Source organism: Tachypleus tridentatus, chromosome 4, assembly GCF_004210375.1.
Source record: "Tachypleus tridentatus isolate NWPU-2018 chromosome 4, ASM421037v1, whole genome shotgun sequence".
Lineage (NCBI taxonomy): Eukaryota > Metazoa > Arthropoda > Merostomata > Xiphosura > Limulidae > Tachypleus > Tachypleus tridentatus.
In genome coordinates, this window is record NC_134828.1 from 88,233,759 (window position 1) to 88,256,692 (window position 22,934).

The following is a 22,934-nucleotide window of genomic DNA, read 5'->3' on the forward strand; positions in this document are numbered from 1 at the left end:
AGTGGGGACACGTTTGGCTAGTTTTGTTCACCTGTGATGAGAGTTCACTCCTCATCTGTGGGTGAGCCAGGTTTTGTAAGAAAGACTTTTTTATCCTTTTCCTTTACTCTCCTACACTGTCTCTTGTTACTTGTATCCTTTCCATTACCTCAGGATTCTGCTACCAGTCAGCATATATCCAAGGCTGTGCAGATGTCTATCTCTGTGAGCTATCAAGATCAGTCATTCCTCCTCAGGCTTCTTGTTGTCCACAAGAAAACAAAGGACTGGTGTTCTGCAATCGATCTGACTTGTCTCACCAGTTTCTGGATATTATTTCACACATCAACATGGAATTCTATCTGACACTTCAATGGGCCTTTTCTCAATGCCTGTGGATGACCAATTTAGGCATCTTATACACTTATCTTCATAATCCCATTTCTTGTAGGTCTTGTTGCTATCATTGGTTGGTCCACTGTGAGGTTGGGCATCAGTTTTTTTGCTTTGTCTTGTCTTTTGGGCTTGCTTCAACACTATATTTTTTGTCAGGTGGTCAAAGGCTTTGTCTAACTTATGGATACTTAAGGGTTGCACTTCCACCACTACACGGACAACTGGCTTCTGCTTGCAAATTCTGGATTGAAATCTTCTCAACACACTCATTTGCTATTGACAGAAGCAGCTTAAATTGGTTGGATTCTCAAGTTGAAGTCTTTCCTAATGACTGCCCAGTGGCTTGTCCATTTAAGTTTGCTTCTCAACATATACTTCAGTTGGGCCCAACCTTCTTCACTTCATCTCCATTCAATGGAGCTTTCAGTTTTCCATGCTCTTTCTGCAAGTGAGGTTCTACCACCTGTTGGGTTTGAGCTTCTGGGGAAATTCTTCTACACTTGAGTCGAGCAACTATACATTTTCTTCAGTAGATTTTGCAAAACCAGTGGAATTTGTCTTGTGATCCATTGGACTCCACAGTTATCATTTTTTTTCTCTTACAGGTAGTCTTCATTGATGGATAAAGGAGGACAATATGATGATTGGGTACCACTTCCTCTGTCTTATCTGGATTTACATCTGTTCACTGATGCTTCTGTACAAGGTTGGGGGGCATGGGTCAATCAGTGTGTGACTTCAGTGGTCTCAGAACAACATTTTGTATCATATCAATATTTTGGAGCTTTTGGCAGTACAACGTGCTTCAGATCAATTTTTTCCTATTGTATGGAACCAACACATCATGATCCACTTCGACAATTTCATGATTGTCACCTTTATCAATCATCAAGATGGCTTCCACTCTTGTTACCTTTGTGATCAAACATTAGAATTATTTTATTGGGCTCACATGCCATGGACACATCTAATTGGGTGTCATGTTCTAGGTGCTTTGAACTTTGTGGCTGATCATCTTTCCTGATCCAGTCAGGTTTGTACCATAAAGAGGTTTCTTGACCTTCAGGTTTTCCAGTGGTTCTGCAGTTAGTGGGATGCATATCATCTGGATGCTTTTGCCACTTTTCTCAACACCATGTTACATCTTTTTCAGTCTCTGGTTTCTCATCTTCAGATCCTAGCAGTGGAATCTTTCTGTGAAGATTGGAATAACTGGCATCTTTATGCCTGTCCTTCCATCCAACTTTTTCCCAGAGTGATTCTGGTCTGGTTTTTCTGCTTCATACTTATTGACTAGTGTAACTTTGGTTTCCTCATCTTTTTCAGCTATTCTTCTTCCTCTCAATCTGTACTTCTATCATCAACCTTAGTCACCAGTTCTTCATCCTATTCTGCTCACTTCTGACTTCATACTTGACATTTACCTGGCCCTTGCAGGAAGATCCAAATTATCAGTATGTGCTACTTCTATGTTAACATGGACCATTCATCCTTCCTCTCCAGTGGGCTATCAATACAAGTGGAAATCTTTTTGCCATTAATCTATGAGCCAGGAGTTTTCCATTCTATGGTTACTGTTCCTCTTCTCACATATTTCCTTACCTGGCTGTTTGATCATGGAGCTTTGGTCTCTTCCATAGCTGGTTTTAAACCAGCCCTATCCATCATCTATTTATCTATGTACCATATAGTGTTTTCCTCTCCTTCTGTCTTTCTTTTATTGCATTCTTCCTAGATTAATTAATTTTCTTATCAGGCAGTTCTTTTGAATTGGAATGTCAGTATTGGTCTTCACTACCTTAATCTCCCTCTTTTTGAACCTTTATCTATATGTTCCCTATATCACTTATTCCTTAAGAGTTATTCTCTACTCCTTTTAGCCTATGGGAATTATTGTCGTATGTTCTCCTTTATCTGAATAAATCTTTCTTACCCAACACTTTGGTGGCTCATAAGGAACATTCTTCCTTTTCATTGATTTCTCTCACTTCCATTTCCCACCTCCATTCCTGGTCTGATTCAGTTAGGCTTCAATGCCATTTTCATCCTTTTCATTGTTGTATTGCTTGCATAGCCTCTCTTTGTGATTTATTTTCTTGCCTTTTCATCCTTTGGCAATTTATCTCTTTATGTTACCTTTCTCTTCATATCCTACCATTGAAATGCCCTTTTCAGGTCTATGATCCTGTTTTGTGGCAACTATCATCTGCCCAATTATACTACCTTTCTCTCACAATTCATAATTTACAGTCATCAGTATGTTATATTGGAGTATGTTATCTCCTGTCTAATGACTTGTACTCCATCTCTATGTGGTGGGTTCTGGGAGTTGTTATTTTGAGGCCCTGAATTAGATTATCCTGTGGATTGTTGTTTCATGGGGTGATTTGCTGCTAATACTTGCACTCCTATTTGGGGTTTATGTTGCACAGCTAATTACTGGTTACTTGTGTTGCTCCACTTCCATGTGGTTGTGCCTCTGGTGTAGAATGATGTTGTATGGAGTAGCTTGGCAAGTAGTTCTGTCTTGACAGCAAGGTTGCATATCTTTTACAGAGGCAGTCCATTTCAATAAGGTAGGACTCAGAGGTTGATGTTGTGCTCAGCTTTTGTGAAGTTCTACCTGGAGGATGATATTGCTTTCGAGTAGATTTGTCATGTTGCAATTCTCTCCTCCAGTTAGTATTCCTCATCCTACTATCACCTGGATGTCAGTTCCAAGTAAGTGATTTATGGATTGGGGCTGGATCAATGAACAAATTTTCACAAGTGCTTTTCGTGCTTTCTTATTTTTCCTCATTCTAGTAATTTAGCCTAATAATTTTCACCTCTAAGGGTGGGTCTTGCAGGTTGATGTTCTACTAACATGTGCTGCAGCTTTAGTGTGGTTCTATCCAGAAGACGAAACTGCTCTGGGCAATGGTTATCTCTTTGGCATTCCACCTTCAGGAGTATTACTACCTGAGGTGAATGCTCCACATTGCAGAACCAATCTGATGTAGTTTGTACTTGCTGTGAACTGCCGCATTGTGTCATCCTTCTTTACTGTCATTTGGAGTTAGGGTTTCTGAATAACTGTTTATGGTTGTGAATTTATGAACATGTTCTTTTTTTGTAGATTAGTTGGGCACATTATTATTTCCACTTTGCTTCTTGAGGTAAAGGTAGTGTGGACCTTTCTCCTACCATGAACTGGAAGAGTTATGCCCAATGTAGCTTCATTTTGGACTTGAGTTGACTGGCTTCCTATGGAGTGATGCATCACCATGGAGCACATCCTTTTTCATTTGTTTCTTCTTTTTTTATGTGCTTGTCCTATTTTCCACTCATGTATAGAAGACCTCTTTCCACACTGGCTGAAGAACATTTCTGATACAGAAATAGTGCAGGCTTCCACATGTGTTGTTCTCCAAATGGAGGGCTACACTTCTAGGGTGTTTTCAAAGGATACTTCTCCCTAACATCATCCCTTTTACCTGTACAGTATGGAATTCTAGCTATGTGTATGTATGAGAGGAGGTAGGATATTGTATCAAAAGATATTTTTCCACATTGAAAAGTCATATCTTATAGGTACTTACTTTCACAATTTCCATCATTTCTCCACATTTAAAACTGGTTTTTCCTTTCTGCTTAATCATGAAGCAACAATTTAGTAGAATTGAATAGAGGGAATCACATGCATCAGGAGGGGTTTGTTGCTCTGCAATTAGTAGTAGTCTGACATATGACAGTTTATATGCAAAGATGCTGTGAATTGCGTTAACTGTGAGGTAACGGGGATTCAAGGTTTGTGGCATATGGATAACTTTTTTCCATATAGGGGTAGCACTGATTGAGATTTGCTATACATGTAAGTGGAGGTAAAGGCCAATCAGAAATAAATTTTTAGAGTTGGAAAATAATAACTTCCAAGACTTAAATCTGTTACCCTTAACATTTCATATGCTATTTCTAAACTTTCCAGCTCATCACTTAGATGATGTATAAGAACATTTCCCAAACCTCTAGCAGTTTTAAACAGCTGAATTAAATCTTCTATCTAATTTTTCAATGCTTGAGAGAAAATAATTTCAAAATTCTGAACTTTTGGTCCTTGTTGAAATGACTTAAACCTTCCCAGATTCCCACATCTTAAATACATTACTTTATTCTTATCAAGATTAAAAACCATTTTCCACATTTGGACCATTCCTTAAGACTACTAAAGTCCTTTTGTATAAGAGAAACATTTTCTGCAAAATCATATATTTCCAAATTTTTATATCAATGCTAATTCAATGATGTTATTGTCCAAGATGCTATTCAAATCATTAACATAAAAAAAGTGATAAACAAAAAATTCCCAAAGGGATATTCGAGGGACCCATTTTATCCATCTATCATTATTATTTATTCTCTACTACTAAATTGATTTTCCTCACACCACTTTTCCAATCCCATAGGTATTCAACTTATTAATTAATCACTTGTGAAGCACTATAGCAAAGAATTGCTCAAAGTAAAGATATATAGTGTAGACTGGTAACTCTCATCCAAAACAGATGGAAACTCTAGCTATCAAAAAACTTCAAGAAATTGGCAAGACAATAAAATACTTTAAATTTCATAGCTATATTCAGAACCATTGATCAAATGCTGTCTTTCTAAAAGTTTTTCATAAATTACTTATAACAACATAAGTTAAACTAATAAGATTAAAGTTTCCTAGAAGTACTAGAGTAGGTCTGGAAAACTCTGGATCCTTTCTGTGCATTGAAATGGCAATTTTCCAATAACTAGGAATTTCTCCAGCATCAATTTTATGAAAGACATTCATGATGACAAGGAATCCACTTGAAGTAAGTATGTATTCTAAAAATGGCTGGTATGGGTGTTAAACTGTAATTAAAATAAAGTACAGAACAATGTTTTGATCTTCTTAATTCATTTTCAGATTAACAAAGAGAGTTTGCAACTGAACATTGCTGGGCACGTCTTAGGGATGAGAGTAAACAGGTGCGAGATTGTAGGAGGTGTTGCAGTGAGATGTTAGGTTATTAATTACTATAGATATAAACGTGTTTCATTATACTGGTTTAGTTTGGATTTCAATTGTTGTATAAGTAGGACTTATTTTATTTTGTGTTTGTTTGTATTTGTTTTCCTGCTTAGTATATTGGAATTTTCTATGGCTGTGTTGTGCTTATTTGATTTGCAGTGCTCAAAAATGTGCAAGGATATCTTTTTGTATCCTTTGAATCTGGTTTCCATTTCTCAACCTCAAGATCACAAGAACAGATACACAATTAAAAACAGCAATTCACAGAAAAATCACCCATACTGGAAAATACATTCATTGGGACTCAGCACATGAAACAAAACAAAAACCTCAACATATTAAGAAAACAAATAAACACAGCCACAAAATTATGCTCATCCAATAAAATTATTCATGAAATTGACAAAATAAAACAACACTTCATCAACATCAACAAATTTTCTTCAAAAAATGTCGAAAAAATTACCCACACATATCACACACCTAGACCAACAACAAACAAACAATAATATATTCAAAGAAACAACAAACTATAAAGACTTTACACTGCTGTGTATCTCATATTCCTAATACTAGTTAAACAGATAAGCAACATTTGAGAAAACTTGCAACAAAACAAAACATTCCTGTGAACATTAAATTCATTTAAAAACCAGGTACAAAACTGAAGTCCATAATATGTAATAACTACACTGACAGACAAAACACAAACATTATTTATAAAATACAATGCAACAACTACCATGACTTGTATGATATATTTAAGAAACAAGTAGAAAAATAGAAACCAGATTCAAAGAACACAAAAAACACTTTCACACATTTTTTGAACACTGCAGATTAAGTAAATGCAATATAACCATAGAAGACACTGACATACTTAGTAAGGAAACAAACACAAACAAAATTAATGAATCCCTACTTATACAACAACTCAAACCAAAGTTTAACCTATATAAAAGAGCACCTTTTATGTATATTAATTAATATATCCTAAAATCTAACTGCAACGCCCCCTACAATCTTGTATCTATTATACTCTCTCCCTATGATGTACCTGGCAATGGTCACTTGCACACTCTCTTTGTTAACCTGAAGATGACTTTAAAAGGTCAAAGCATTGTTCTGTGCTTTATTTTAATTAAAGTTTTAATACCCATACCAACCAACTTTAGAATGCATTATGAAAGATAATGGTTAAAACTTACTAATTTTATAAATGCTTTTAAGATATATTTTACCAGGACTAAGAGTTATATACTCAACAAATTTTTAAAGTTTCTTTGCACAACTTTTTGAATGTATTAAATTTAGGAGAAAAAAAGCATTCCCACTTGTTAAGAAATTTCTTACTTTGTGAAAAAAACTTTTGTCAGGGAAAATACAAATTAAAATATTATATTACAGTTTAATCATGTTCTTTTTCTCTTGTAATAAAGTTCCATTTAAAATATCTTAAAATGACAAGTATCACATTTGATATTTTTTATAGTTATCATAAGAATATGAAATGTTTGATTGATTGTGAGAACTTTCAAAATTTATTATGTAGATATTAAATACACTTGTTATATTTTATATGGGTGGTGAGAAAATAAATAACATTTATACACTGTCTGAAACATCATGAAGCAAAATCATAACAATTATTAAATAAGACTTTTGTTATAGCAGTTTTGAAAGTAATTAATTTGGCTTACTTTTATTGCCTATGTCTATCTTTAGTATCAACTATAACTGGACTGTTAGGTTTGTTTTTATCTCATTTTTTTATTTTCAGAATTGACCAGGGAATTTTAATAGACAAATTATTTGTAAAGAAAGAAACATATTTTTTTCTTTTATGTTTTACTATTACATTTTAAAGGAGAAATTTATGATATTTTGACTTATTTTCATAAATACTGTGTTCCTAATTTTCTTTGCTTTTTTTTCTTTCAGATTCTTGTTGCAAACAAAATGGCTTGTCACTTGTTTGGTGTTAATGGTTCAGAGTTGCATGGCAAGAAATTATGTGAATTTTTCTCAAAAAGAAAAGGCCAGTATATTTTGACTGAAACTGAATTAGAATCCAATGGAGAGTTGGTTGTAATATCTGGAAAAGTAGTAAGTAGTTAAGGATATATTTTTCTTGTACTGTCTATTGCTTACTCATTTTGATCTTCTGAAGATTATTTTTAGTTCTGAAATGATACCATGCTTCTGCATACAATTAAGCTAACTTCCCCATCCAGTAAACTTTTCTTCACTGTGGTTCATTCCACTTCTGTCTTTTTCCTTCTCACTTGGCTTACTGTTGTTGGGAATTGAATCAAATTCCTTCTCTGTTTCTACAAGATCTTTGCCTAGATCCCTTTTGTTGCCATTAAGTTTCTTTTGGGTATTTCTGATTATATTGAATCATGAGCAGAGGCTGCCTACCATCTATCCTTGCTTTCATCCTTAATTTTTGCAATTTGCTAAACCCAACCCTCCACCTCTGTATCTTGACCTAGTCCATCTGTTCTATGTATTTCATTCTTACTCTGTGGCTACTGCATGAAAGGTTTTATCACTTTAGGGGAATTTACTAGGACTGCTTGTTCCCTTGGGTCTTACATATATGTACTTTGTCCAGTTGTTCCTGCAAAACCAGTGTAACCACTCACAGTAACCTTTGACCTCAATGGTTCAACTGTTTCCTCCTATACTCAAGGATCTGTATTGGAGACTGGACTGATCTAATACAAATATTGATGTTTCATTACTTTTATGAAAACTGAATCTGCATCTTTTCATTGATGCCCCTCTTTGGTTAGGGAGCATCTTTGAATGACAATTTCACATCAGTCACATGAACCCTAGAGGAGTCCTCTATTCATATCAGTGAACTTGAATTTCTGGCAGACCAGCTGGTATGCTCCCATTTCATACTCCCACTAGTGGATGATATCTTTAGGGTTCATTCTGGCAATTCCACGTATGTTTTCTATACTAACTGCCAAGAGGGTACCTACTCCTGTAACCTTTGTTGTCCAACATTGGACCTTCTTTCTTTGGTCAATTCTTGATGAGTTAATCTTAGTGCATGCCAAAAGCTGGGTTCTGTGAACTTGGATGCAGACTACCTGTCTCAGCCGGATCATTTTCTGCCTACAGAAAAGTCTCTTTACCCTCAGGATTTTTTTTGAGTGTGCTTTATCTTGGAGACCAGTCTGCTCATCCTCTGCCATTATATCCTCTTTTTTGCTTCTACCTCACAGATCACAGTTTCATCAAGGTGTCTTGTCCCTTTTACTTCACTTGCTCATAGTAGTGTACTCTTAAATTGTGTAACCTTGTTTACTTTCTCATTTCTGTTGCCCTTTTATTTTGTCTATCTACCAGCATAAGTGGTATGTTCTTTTGCAGTTAGTCCATCTCTAATCACCTTCCTCTTAACTGTTTTACTTTCTGCTATCTCTCCTCTTTCTTTACCTGTCTGTTTCACTGTGGATTAACTGTCTCCACTGTTGCTGGTTATCATGCAGCTTTGCTAACAATATTCATCCTTTTTCAATACTGCAGTGTTTTCTTTCATAGTTATTTCCACCTTGCCCCATTCCTTCTTCCTTCATAGACTCTCATCCTGTTTTCATGCCTGATTGAGTTCTCAATGCCTTTCTGTTCACTCTAACCCATGAACTTTTCAAGTTGTTGACAACTTGCACCTTATTCCACATTGTCTCTTGACCTACTTCCTCTTACATCTTGCTTATGGTCACTTCTATTTGGAAAGTTATGTTGTCAATTCTTCTCATACTCTCTGCCATCACTCTTATATTCTTTCTCAACTTGACCAGTCCTTCCTCCCAAAGACTTTGACTGCTCAGGCAGTTGACTGCTCTTTTATTCCTATTTCCCTTCCTTTAATTTCTCACCTCTACAACTGATCAGACCTAAACAGGCTATTGTACCTTGTTCATGCCATTTGTTGCTACTTATGTTTTACTTCACACTTTCTAGGCTCCTGTTATTGACTTTCAATTTGCTGTGATTCCTCTCTAGAGACATTTCTTTTTGTACTCTTATAGGTTGGGTCTGACTAATTCTGCTTTTAGTCTACTCCTCACTGGGGGTTCATGCTTGCATACTTTACTATAGTTATCCCATCAGATAAATCACCTCTCTCATTTCCATGTTTCTCATATTTGATGGTCACTGGACAAGATCTTTCAGGCAAGCATGTGGATTATTTCTTACATCTTTGTTACCCACCATCTTAACAATTGGTTGTCTTATCTTCTGAATGCTGCTGCCTGCCTCCATTTGTCATTTTACTGTACTCACTCTCTCTAAACTGGTGAGCACCATTCCCTTGTCTTTTTCAGAGTGTTCTCTTATAGAGTCTGGCCAGCTAGCTGGTGGTGCTTCAGAGTGTATGCTCATTTCCAAACAATTTACATTGAGCCAGGATAATGGAAAATGTGTACTACATGTGTTTGCTTCATATATGCCTGCTGTGAGATTGGCATTCCACAATACCATTTGAAGTATCCTTGTGGTATATTTAAAAATTTGACTTCTGTTCAATCCAGACCATATCTGTTTTATGGACTATCATAAAAAAAAAAAAAGCCAGAACCAGGGGTTATGTTTTGCTCATTTCTCTGGCTCTAGCTTGCTGGCTTTTCAAATAGAACTACTTGGTCACCTATTGCACTGTTTTCAATGAGAGATACTTCTGGCTGAAGGATCAGTTGGGATCTGGGCATTTTCTAAGTTGGGGACCATGGAGAATCCTCACTGATTGGCACCAAACCACTGGGATTAGAATAAAGGGTGCCAGTACAGTGGGAAGTAAGATGATTATGATATTATAGATGTAGTTCAGGTCAACTCTCATATAGCTATACTGTATGGCATTTGTGCACTTTTCTTTTAGCCTGAGTCTGTTCAATAAAGTTAAGGTCAGCACATGAAAAGACCATGCACTCCTTCTGCAGCTGATGGCTGTTCAGTTAGGTTGAGATGTGCACACACCACATTAACTCTCTATGGCATGACTGTTGTGTCTTTCTCCTGCAAGTGGCAATAGTTCAATTAAGTCTGATGGTAGAGTTGGGGTTTGAGCACAAGATGTGGTTAGAATGAGCTCCAACCTTGCTAAGCATATTAGCTCTCTGCTTTCTTGTGTGTGAATACTTAGATGGTAGTGTTCTTATTCTGCCCATCATTTGCCTCTTTCTCCCTCATTCTCAGGCAAAGACTATTTTGAAAGAGATAAGATGCAATCTTCTATAGGTGTGATCCTGTCAGTACTTGTCACACTCCATAGGCTTCCTTTGGATGCTTTCTGAATGGATCTTATCTAGGTAAGTCTCTTTACTGATTCCTTTTCCATATTCAGCTTGTGTTTCTAGCTTAACTGTGCAAAGAGATATAGTATTATCCAGGAAATTAACATATTCATTACCTGAAAATGTATTTCCAATGGATGCTCACCTCATCTGGTGTATATTTGGTACACCTTGTATTCCTTGCCATGTCAAATTATGAATATTCATAGAGGGAGTTAGTGTACAAGAAGTTGTGTTGTCTTCTTATTGTTGGAGGGCTTTTGCTGCATAATGATGTTATTATGCAGTAGTGCAATTTATGAAAGGTCTCATGAGATTAGGTGGAAGTTCATTAAGGGTAGTGTCATGAAAATCTCTAAAGCAGATACATGGGGAAAACAGCTTAACTGTGTGAAAGATGTTGCACTATTTTCCTCACCTCAAAATGTTAACTTTCATGATTTCCATGAGGAGATAAAAACTTCTACTTTTGTTGTACACATGTAAACCTGAGCATCTGTAGTTACAATGTTATTTCTGATTTAGCTTGATTTGATTGATGCTGTGGGAGATACCACACCTGTTTCTGTATGGGCACGTCAGTTACCAGAAGATGAAGAGCCTCGTTGTGTTGTCGTTATGGAACCTGTCGAAAGAACAACAGCTTCTGTCACATTTACACACCAGGTAGGTTGAATGTACAGTTATATCAAGCATTATATTTTACTAATTTTGTTGTGATATTCAACACTGGAAACTGGGTTTCAATATTCATAGTGGGCAGAGCACAGATATCTCATTATATAGCTATGTGTTTGTACTGAATTTTACAATTTTGCATGATGTGTAGCATTTGTTAACTATGTGGACTTTAGTGTGATATTATAATTATTTATGTTTATTTAAAAACCATCATATGTATAATATTATGAATATGAATAAGTATCTAAAAGTAAAGAAAACTAAATAAATTGTTAAAAAACAATTCAAACAGGCAGAAGCACTTTCCTCTGAAACATGAATATTTTTTCTTGTTCTCACGTTAGTCTGTTTTTGGCATATGCGACTTTCCTGTGGCAGTATTGTTGGCTTATATTGAGCTAAATATTCAGATGTTTAATTCTGATTTGTGTACTGGTTTTCCTGGTAGATGCTCAGTTGCAAAATGTCTACCCATTTCTCATTATGATGATTTGCAAATAATATCATAATAATAAAAGCTTTTTGCTTGGGTCTATTCATATTTACTGTGTAAAGAGCAGATTTCATCAGCAAGTCTTTTCTCTGATGAAAGTTTTGCTAGTGTGGTTTCTCATTCTCGTAGGTATGTTCTGCTCCAAATTGTAAACTAATTACTGTTATATCTGATGGTGCTAATGTCATCTTGAAAGTTTAGTTCATGAATCTTTGTTTTCCACCTTCTGATTTTTGGATAACTGCTAATGCCTGTGGAAAATAACAAAATGTTTCTAGCCTTTTAGCATCTACCTAATGTATTTTTTAAGTTTTTGATTCTCAGTTGAATTGTTTTTGTGTATGGAATCATTTTGAGACTACTTCTGAGTAATGATTACCTACCAATTACTCTCATTCTCTTGATTATTTTAGTTAGATTCAAAATTTTATCGTGCAATTTTCCTTAGCTGAAGCTCCAACTGGTGCATTTTTTTTAATGTGGCTTTTATATTCCTTTGACATTTTTGCTCATCATGCTTTGCTAATAGGTACTTACCTCTCCTCTTACCTTTTTAAGTGCACTAGTCTCCAATTTTGGAGAAGCATGCCATTTAGCAGATTAAGGTTTTAACATTTCAACTCACTTCTGGCAGTTATATCTTTCAAGACAACAATCAAGCTTACTTTGCTCATCTAACTTTTTGGTCAATGCAAGTTGCTTTTACTAACTTTTTTAACCAGACAGAATGGCTAAAAGTAGTAGTGAGCAAGGTGTGTCTTCATAATCCATTCCATCATTATTTTTTCTGTTCTGGACAAATCCCTCAGATGGACTGGTTGAGAATTGTCCTGGGTCATTGTTTCATCTCAAGAACCATTGGTTTTGAGATGTTTGAATTAGACTGATCTTTTAGTCTGGTTCATCATGACTGAAGTTACAAAATCTGGATTATAGTTGGACAGCTAAACTTGTATGTATCTCCTTTTGATGCAAACAATAATTCATGTGGAAGGGTAGAGAGTAGTGAAATGTTGGTAAGCTGATGTATGCTCTGTATGTTGTCAAGAGCATTTATCAAAACATTAGTTATGTGTTCATTGAAATGAAAGACCTTGCATATTTTAGAAGTACCTCTTTTAAAATGAATTTGAATTCTAAAAATATTAAAAACAAACACAATATATTTTGACTGGCACAAATGAGTCATTATCAGGATACTATGGTGTTACAATATCCACTATTTTGCCATTACTTGCAAAATAAAAAAGTTTTACATTTACACATGGCAAAGCAACAGAAAGAATTATGTTGGAGAATGCAACTGTTTTTCCTACTATATTTTAACCTTATATTTATGATATGCTTAAATACTTATTAGTGATAATGCAACTAAAATATTCTTAGATCATATGAATGGTATTAGTCTAACAATTGAGTTAACATGTGAATAACAGTAGCATAAGTTGTTTTCCATTTCTGATGTTTTAGTAACATACAAAGTTAAATAAGAGAAGTGTTCACTTGCTTCCTCGTTTTTGTTTAAAATCATCATCACCCATAAAGAATAGGTGGTTTTGAAACTGTGATATGGAGAGCTTTAAGTATTTGTTCTGACCAGGAGGAAGTGTGTAAAGAATTTAAATTATTTAAAATATTTTGTTTTAAATGGAACATTTACATAAACATTAATAAATAATTGCTATACTTTCTGTAAGAGTGACTTAAAAAATTTGAGAACAAAGATAGAAATACAAGAAGTGTCACAGGAAAAGAAAAACTGTCACATTACTGTGTTTTTTTATGAATAACAGCAGAACCATGGATATTGTAACATTGTGTTATTCTGATGATGACTGACTTCTGCCAACTGAAATATGTTTATATATAGGTAGATAAATATCAATGCTTATAATATTATAGGTGTGTGGATTTAGAAAAATTTAGCAAAACGTTCTTTGCATATGCTAAATTTGGGCTGGGGAAAAGATGAATTTTGAATATTCCACTTGTATTACTACATTTGTGGATTAGGCATATGTTGCATGTTTTAGGTTCTTCAGTTTAAAGCTGATAGTCTTCATTTGATACTCAGCACATGTGATAACATGAAATATTATCATCCATTGAGTGTCAAATCTAAATCACCAGCTTTAACACTTAAAGCTGGTGATTTAGATTTGAAATTCAATGGATGAAAAGCATCTTGAGAATTTTGTACAGTAAACCAGTCCAGGATTTCATCAAATTATGTTTCAAAGTAAATACTCTTCTTTTGGATTTAAATTTTTAGTACAGTATTGTAGTAATAGTGATATTCAAAGTATGATTAAAGTTTCACACAACAGTTAGATTACCTCATGTTGACAAAATTATAAGAAATGCTCCTAATTATGTGCTTTAAAAGATTATATAGAATAAATGGTGTGAAATATCTATAGTTGAAAAATTGCTTTACTGTCTTTACTTGGAATCTAGTAGATTTTTCTTATTACAGCATTGTGATAGAAAAGATATAATTAGTTGGCATCAAGTTCAAAAACAAAAATATGTTTAACATAGGATCTTTCTTCTTCAACCAAAGGCAAAGTAGTGTTTTTTTGGGTGACAGGGTAAGGAAGAAAAATTACAGTAGTTTTTTCTTGGAGATGCTACATACATTATTCAAAATTGTAGAAACTTCTGTATCCAAATATACAGTTTCTGTGATTGGTACTTATATCAGTCAAAGAGACATAAGGTTTCAGAGCAGCAACAACATCTTAACAACAGCACTCAGACACTATCTCTTTCTTTTTTTTTCTTTGGTTCTCAAATCAAACAATGGGGCCTATGAAGTGGGAGTCGTTAATCTACTGTTTCTGTCAATACCAAACCTATTTTGCAAATGCTGCCACAGCATATTTAGACTTGACTTATGGATGAGCCTCAACAAAAGCCATCAAAACATCTTTTGTGATTGCATTCACAGTGGCTGCACAAGTTAGAAACTTGCACAATGAATAAGAGTGATGACAACATGCTAAAGAGCATCAGAACTCCAGTCTTGGTTAGTTGGGCTCTGGTCAAAAAACAGGGCCATCAAAGGTGAAGGAAAAGAAGGCTGGCTCACTTGACTCATCAGTTACATAACAAGAAGTACCATAATTAACTATGGGGATTCTGCTGATGATATAACCACTTTTAACTTGATCATTTGCTGTTCAGTATAGAAACTATAAAGTGTAATGATAAAAATCTTCAAACACTAAATCTAATGTAAATTTCATCTGAATGATATCCTGGATCTTTTACATGCAATTCCTGCTACTGAGGTACCTCTGGTTGAAAGAAAGATATCAAAGGAAAGTTTGGGGGTACTTCTTTTAAAGTCAAAGATTGTAAGTATGAGGACAAAATATTTGTGAAAATTTGTCAAATTAAATCACATTTATAAAAATAGATTCATTTAATCAAGATATGTTAAAGATGAATTTGTGAAATGCACTGAAAACTAATTCAGGCAGTAAGATGAATCTTTACTTTGATGAATATAAAGTTTTCAATGAACTGAAAAACAATAGGAATTTAATAATTATGAATTCTGATATGGTACTTCCCTCTCCTCATAAGTGTAGCTTTTTCCCATTTTGTTCTGCCTTCTGTATTCACTTTTTTTTTTAATAATGCACACAACAAGCTTTCTGCATATCAGTCACCAAGTGGGTACTTGGTCTAGATCCCTGTGTTTTCTCCGTTGGATCTTCTCTTTTGGGCCTATGATCATCACATTTGTTTGATGATGATATTTCACGTACTGGGTGCTTTCAGTCTTTGATAGATTATCTTTCTCTACAAGACCAGGTTTACCCAGTGGAATCATACTTTCATTCCCTTGTTTTTTTATGGTTTTGAGATTGGTGGGGTACCCTTCATATTGATGCATTTTCCTCTTCCCTCAGTTGCCATTTTGGTTTGGGCTGCTGTTCCACATCCTTAAGCTTTGATTATAGATGCCTTCCAGGATTAGTTGAACAAGTTCCTTTATGTTTATTCTCCTATGCAATTACTTTATTGGATAATATCCTTCATTTATACTTTCCGTACAAATGGGTGTTTTTTTGCACCGTGGCCATGGCTAAAGGGGTTCTGTCTTTTTGTTCATTGGTTGCTGGTGTCTCTGCATTTCTTTCATCGCTTTTTGCATTGGGACTTTTAGTCTCATTTACATATGAATATCAAGTAGCCCTTTCCCATACTTTCCATTTTACCAAAACTGCAGGGTCTTTCTTCCCCTATCTTTACCATTTTCATCTATTCTTTCCAGATACATCAGCTGGCTAGGTATCTGATACTTTTGGATTGGGACATTATTGTTGTACTTATTCCCTTACTTTACCTCCATTTGAGCCCGTTGCCTCATGTTTTTAGTTTCATCTACCTCTTAAGACATATTTCCTTCTTCTTTTCACCTGCAGGCATTGTTCTTTGGATGTTTTTGCTATCAACATCATTCATACAATGTTACAATGTACCACCCAACATATCTTCTCCTTTATCCTGATCATTCCTTTCTTTCCCAGGCTTCAGTGATTTATGAGGGTAACTCCTCCTTTTTTGCTAATTTCCCTTCATTCTGTTTCTCATCTCTCTCCTCACCCTATTTGGATAAATTTCTATGCCCAGTGTGTACCCTTCATTCTTCCATTGCCTACACAGCTTCCTTCAGGGTTTCCATTCTCATCTATTTATCTTCTGGCAACCTGCTTCCTCTCTTAGGATCTTTTTCCCTTTAACCTTACTAGTAGAACTCATTGTTAAATCTAGTTTGCTCATTCTTCTTTGTTCCCTTCCTAACGTACATTATTCTGTGTTATTTCCCATCAAATCTGCCATCTCACCTTTTCCCTTGCTTTTTATCTTGTTGGCCTTTGGAGGACATTCTCCAGCTGGGCATGTTGACCATCTCTCAGATGTTCAACTCCCATTATCTCCATCATGTTGTGGTTTCTATGTCCTCATGATATTTCCTGTCACTGTACTTCATACTTTGGTGCAGCTATAACATTAGTGAGTCTTTATTAATGCTTTCTTTTCTTTCAGGGGCCCTTGCTTCAAATTTCATTTATTGGATCCCACTCTGTGGCAAGTGGTGCCTGACTAGGTATTCTATTAAAATAAATTCTCACTGTATGCCATATTGATTTGTGCACTCTTTCCATGGCTCTACATGATCACCTTTGAGATGGGGTGTTTCACAAGATTACTGGAGGGTCAATAACATCATGATATATGCTTCATAAATAGTATTGTCCCAAAATATACCACCCATGGAGGTAGTGGTAAAGCAGAAGGGGATAGCTGCCCATCTGTGTGCCTTGATTGAATAAATCAGTATGGTCTGCTTTTCAGCATAAAATTTGGTGATTACCCATTGCACTGTCTTAGATGTAGCTTTCCATCTAGATTGACCAATGCTCTTTCCACCCCATCCACCTTCCTTCCAGTGGATTATGGGAGTTTTTACCACTTACCATTTCCAAGTTCCTGGGATGGTTGACCATAAAGACGTCTTAATGGATGGATTTATACACAGATGGCTATAATAATTCAGAGTAGAGAAGTGATGTTCTTCTGGTGTAGAAAGTATACCATCCTCTAGATTTGATAACATATATGACTGAGTGAGACATCTCAATGCAGTTCAATTCTTCAGTTAGGTGCCCTCTTCCTACCCTCTTACAGATGTTGGTACCATGCAGGTTGGTTTTGGATACTGAGTGAACCAAATAAGTCCTTGCAAAGATTTGGGGTTGTCCATCTTCTGCTCTTAGTTCTTTCCTCTGTGTTGTTGGTCATGGACGGTATATGTGAGTTGTTTCCCTCCCTGTCTTGGGTATTCCCTCATTTTATCTTGTGATGGTGATACTAATGACCTTTTAATGTTTCAAACCAAGCTCATGGTTGTGGGATTTGATTACATGTAATGAACTTTCTTTGGATACCAGATGTTATGTTACTGGATCCCTGGCTGAAAGTGATTCATGTGTTGTACCCTGGAGTTGGTCATCCACAATTTTAGAGTTTCAGGTGAATATGCTATGATCCTCATTCTACCCTTTTGTGGATGTTAGTATCCAGTAAGGTTTAGATGCAGTGGACTTACCAACTACAGTCTGCCATTCCACACTGTGGAATGCATTCTCCTTTACCCAGTTTCCTTCTTTGGGCTTTATTTACTTGATTGGGATCACTTTCCTGATTTATCCTTTCTTTTTTGGATGTGCTCCCTCCTTTTCTACCATGTTTGTTTATAACTGCTTATAGTGACATAAGTGGTGTGGTGCCCTTCCTGGAATCATCTAATCTAATCTGTTTCTCTCATATACAGAGATATCCTTCAAATGCTTTCAGGGGGTACATCTGTTCTACCTTGTACAGGCTGTTCCTCCTTTTCAATGTGGAATTCTATCTAATTTTGTGAGTGGATGTATTACTGTATCAGAAGCTATAATTTTCATGAACTATAAATGTATTTCCAGTCGGTGCTTTTCTCTTCTTACATTTCCCACCCTCTTTCCCACTATCTTTTGGTGTTTGTCTTCTGCCGGACTCCATAGTGATGGTTTGGTAGTGGATTAAAGAGGGATGCATCACATGATCACAGTTCTCTCCTATTGATGGAGAGATGATGCATGTTGTTTTGTTTGAAAGACATGTTTGAGTCTCTGATTCCAGTAGGGTGATGCAGAAGGTTTATGCCATATGTTATAACAAAAGTTTGCATATAGAAAGCAACAGTGTGAAAAGCTGAGAGGTTGGAAGTACCTATTAGAAATACATTTCCATTTATGAAAATTATAACATCAGGTAAAGGTAATAACATTGTAGTGATGAATGTTGATCAGTATGAGAATAGGAGTAAATGGCAGTCAGTAAAAGGTAGCAAATAAACCAACTAATAGTGTTAGCACAAATTGAATAAACCTTAAATGTGAGATGTATACCTGGTGATATTAAAAGGAAATTGTTTCCTTCCTACTTTTATTCTACTAGATTGTATGTTTTGTTTAAATTGTATAACATAGGACTGTTTCTCACAGTTTTATTATCCAAAAATTAGTGATAAACTATCTAAGTTTAAAAACATTTTAGTGTTGCATACAAATCAATTAATTTCTTTTAATGGCAAATATGTTTTAAGTAAAAAGAAGATGAGATATTTATTAAATAAATACAATGTATATATCATGTTTGGACAGACAAACATTAACCATCAGAATGAAAGAATATGGGATATGGGCATACTGTATGTTGCCCATTCCCTTGTTTGGTAAAAGAAATATCAAAATTTCTATACATAGTCTTAAAGAAGGCTGGTCAAGAGAGTTGTTAAGTTCCTTAAGTTTGCCCTAGTTACCTACCAAACTCTCCATTCAACTAGTGTCACATACAGTTTTTCATGGGAAAGAATCCTGTAAAGTAAAACATGCTGTGTGAAAGCAGACAATCATCTTTTCCACTGATAGTTCAGGTGGTACAATGAGGATACAACCTTTCTTAATTTGCAGTGGAAATAATCATCAGAATAACATTGTTATTTCATGTATATGATGTTATGTTTTTGTGCCAATCGAATAATGTAGGTTGTTTTTTTCAGTTGTGTATATTTTTCTTTTAAATGTTTATTCATTTAAACATTAAATGTTTAAATTGAAATGTTTATTCATTTTTTTATATCACAGGTGTGTGGATTTTTTTAAATCATATTTTTATGAAGTTCTTTTCCATTTTTAGTTAGCTATGTATCAAAACTACATATGTGTTTTTTATAAATTTAAAAATTTTAAAATAGCTGTTTGTAGTTATTTGAAATATTTTCAATTACAGCTTTTTTTAGTATTGCTTTATATTTTTATTATAAAACAAACTTAAGTAATTAATAATAAGTGGACTGCATGCTTCTTTCAACTTCATTCAAGTTCATTCAACATTGAAGTTTATTGGCCAGCAGACTTTTTTTTATGCACAGTTACTGTTAATAACTTACCTTTGCAAGAGTTTTAAATTGTCCTATGCTTGTAGGTTTCTTGCAATCATTGACAGTATAGTTCCTAATGCCAGAGAATAAGGTACTTTTTAAATTACTTTTTATGAACTTGTAATCAATTAGTGATGCATCCAGTAAAAACTAAAGAAAAGTTATAAAAAAAATGTTTGGCTTTTAAATATAGGCATTCGATTTTTAAACCTGAAAAATTTTTGAAGTTACATTCAGGTTTAAAGATGCAACTCATTTAAACGTGTTAATAACCATAATTACATCATTTATGCTATTTATTTCAGATTAAACCACTAGCAAAATAATATGGTAATAAAGAAATCATTGCTCAGCAGTGTTCTCATTTAACTGTTTTAGCCACAAATAACATGGTTTATGATGCCTATTGGAAAGATTGTTTTGTTTAGAAGAATTTTTGATATTTTCTATAATGTTTGTACTATACATTTTTCTAATATCAAGATTATAAAATATACATAGCAAGAACTTTATTAGTATGTAGATTTATTCATATAAGATTTAACTTAAACACTTATAAAAAAAAAAACACAACACACTACCACTACACTAGTGTATGCTGAATGCCGAGTCATGTTATAGGTGTTTCATATGACTATTTAAAGGAGAGATCCTACTGATTTCTGATTCTGCAGGGTCTAGATGCTTCATTATTGCATATGAAATTATTTGATTTGGACAAATTGTGTATCATGAACCTGCAACTCTGTGACACACAGGCAGGAAGCAAGCTATGTGCTGTGGAATACTATTGAGCTGATGTATCATTGAAATAAAAGTATTACACTATTATAAATTTTCTAACAGAATGTTTACTTATAATTACCCACTGCAAAAGAATGGTATAAAAAAAATGTGCAGTGATTACTGATCTCAGTAGAACACTTTTAACCTACAATAAAAGTTGTGTTATTGTATTTTTGAAATCTAACTCTACTTTGCTAAGGTATCTATTTTCAAATACTGGATTTCTAAGTAGATATATGAACATAAATTAAAAGACAGTGTGTTGAATGTGGAAGGATTTTCTTAACAGGAGATAATGGATAGAATATCTTTATGTGAACTATACTTTTAACCAATGTTTCAAAATCCTTTGTGAGGGGCCTGGCATGGCCAGGTGGGTTAAGGTACTCGACTCGTAATTTGAGAGTCATGGGTTCAAATCAGTCACACCAAATATGCTCGTCCTTTCAGCTGTGGGGGTGTTATAATGTGATGGTCAGTCCCACTATTCGTTGGTAAAAGATTAGTCCAAGAGTTGGCAGTGGGTGGTGATGACTATGTTCCTTCCTTCTAGTCTTACACTGCTAAATTAGGGATGGCTATTGCAGATAGCCCTTGAGTAGCTTTGTGCAAAAGTCAAAACAAACCAAACAAACCTTTGTGAGGTTATTCCTTGAGCCCTATATATGTATTATATCATTGTTAGTCTACAATGCAGTAGTTAAGAACAAAAATGTATTTGGTCTATTTGTCCAGCAGGGTATCTTTAGTATCATAAACCATTTTTTTTACTGGATGTTTAAAAATTACTAGATACATTAATGAAGGTAAAATATTTACACTTAATGAAGAAACTGTAATCAAACACCAGAAAAATTTGACAAATTTAATACAGTTACATAAGTTTGATTTTGTGGATAAAGCAGATGTAAATTGTGTAGTTTATTTTTTATTAACTTTTATCAAGTGTTTAACCATTATTTATAAGGCAGCATAGATTTAGTCAACTGATTTTACTAATATAGACACCCTTATCCAATAGTTTTCAGTTAAAGGTAATTGCAAAAAAACTTTTGGATATGTTAGTTTTAATTTGACTGTAAGAAGGATGAATACCTTATTTTTGAGCAGCCTGTTAACTCATCTGTCACACTATAGTACTGTAATACGAGCAGATTTACATAATGTTAACCACATTTAGAAATAATGATGTAGAATAACAAAAACAAAACCAATATTTTAATTTACTAAAATATAAGTTGAAATTATTACAATCAAGATAGCTCATTAGACAATTTATTGTTTGAACAAAGTATTGTAAATCTGTCTTGAAATTACCATTGATTCATCTTATAAATTTGTTTGAACTCATGATCATGGACTAGCACAGGTGCTGTGAGCTTAACGTTCTTACCAACTTTCTATCCAATGTGTGAAAATATAATGTTTTTTTTGTAACATTATTCCTGTACATATAATCTAAATTATATTGTTTACCTGTATCTAGATAAGAACCATACACACACAGAAGATCCATTTACATGTTGAATGCTAGTTTAACGTATCTCTCCTTATTGTAGTTATCTACCTAAGTCTAACTGCAAATAGTTACTCATTTTCTTTTTCATTTAGTCACTAATTATAAGTTATTTTTACACAACATTTTTGCTGTTGGTATTCTGCTTTCTTTAAGAGAATCCTGATCAGGACTGTTTGTAATAGTAGGAATTGAGATTTAAACTTTGATTTTCTAGTAAGAAAATAAATGTGTTATCTTGCCCAGTGCTTCACCCCATTGAAAGTTGAATCGATTAACTATTTGGATATTTTCAAGAGAGATGCGTAAGTTTGGCTCGCATCTATCCTGTGTTGGTTGAAAGTGTCATCTGTTAGCTGATTGTAGAAGACACTTTTGATTTTATTGTGTGAATTTTAAATTAGGGAGATCCAAAGTATACAACACTGCAAAAGAGAAAGCCTTGAATATTCTTTGTGATAATGGAGATGGCTTATACAGAGATTTTTAAGGACAGTAAAAACAAGCTTCAAAATTTTATCTACAAATTTGGAGCAATACACTTATGCACAAAATAGGATTCTGTGGTTGTGAAAGAAAACACAACTGTCCAAAAAATATTGTGATGAAGCCATTCATGTTTTTTGATACCACAAATGAGATTATAAAGAAAAAGGTTAAGTTGAAAGGGTTGATAATGTAAAAAATTCCAAATTCCAGCCTTGCCTTAAAATTATGACTGTTTT

General features: G+C 34.4%; 1 protein-coding gene across 3 annotated transcripts in view; it reads left to right on the forward strand.

Annotated features, from left to right (window-relative positions):
* Window positions 1-22,934, forward strand: part of LOC143249647 (PAS domain-containing serine/threonine-protein kinase-like) — a 93,005-nt gene that overhangs the window by 25,613 nt on the left and 44,458 nt on the right. For all 3 annotated transcript variants that reach the window (XM_076499894.1, XM_076499895.1, XM_076499893.1), the window contains exons 4-5: window positions 7,358-7,522; window positions 11,260-11,400. In XM_076499894.1, the coding sequence (XP_076356009.1) occupies window positions 7,358-7,522; window positions 11,260-11,400 (306 nt within the window). The remainder of the gene's footprint in view (window positions 1-7,357; window positions 7,523-11,259; window positions 11,401-22,934) is intronic.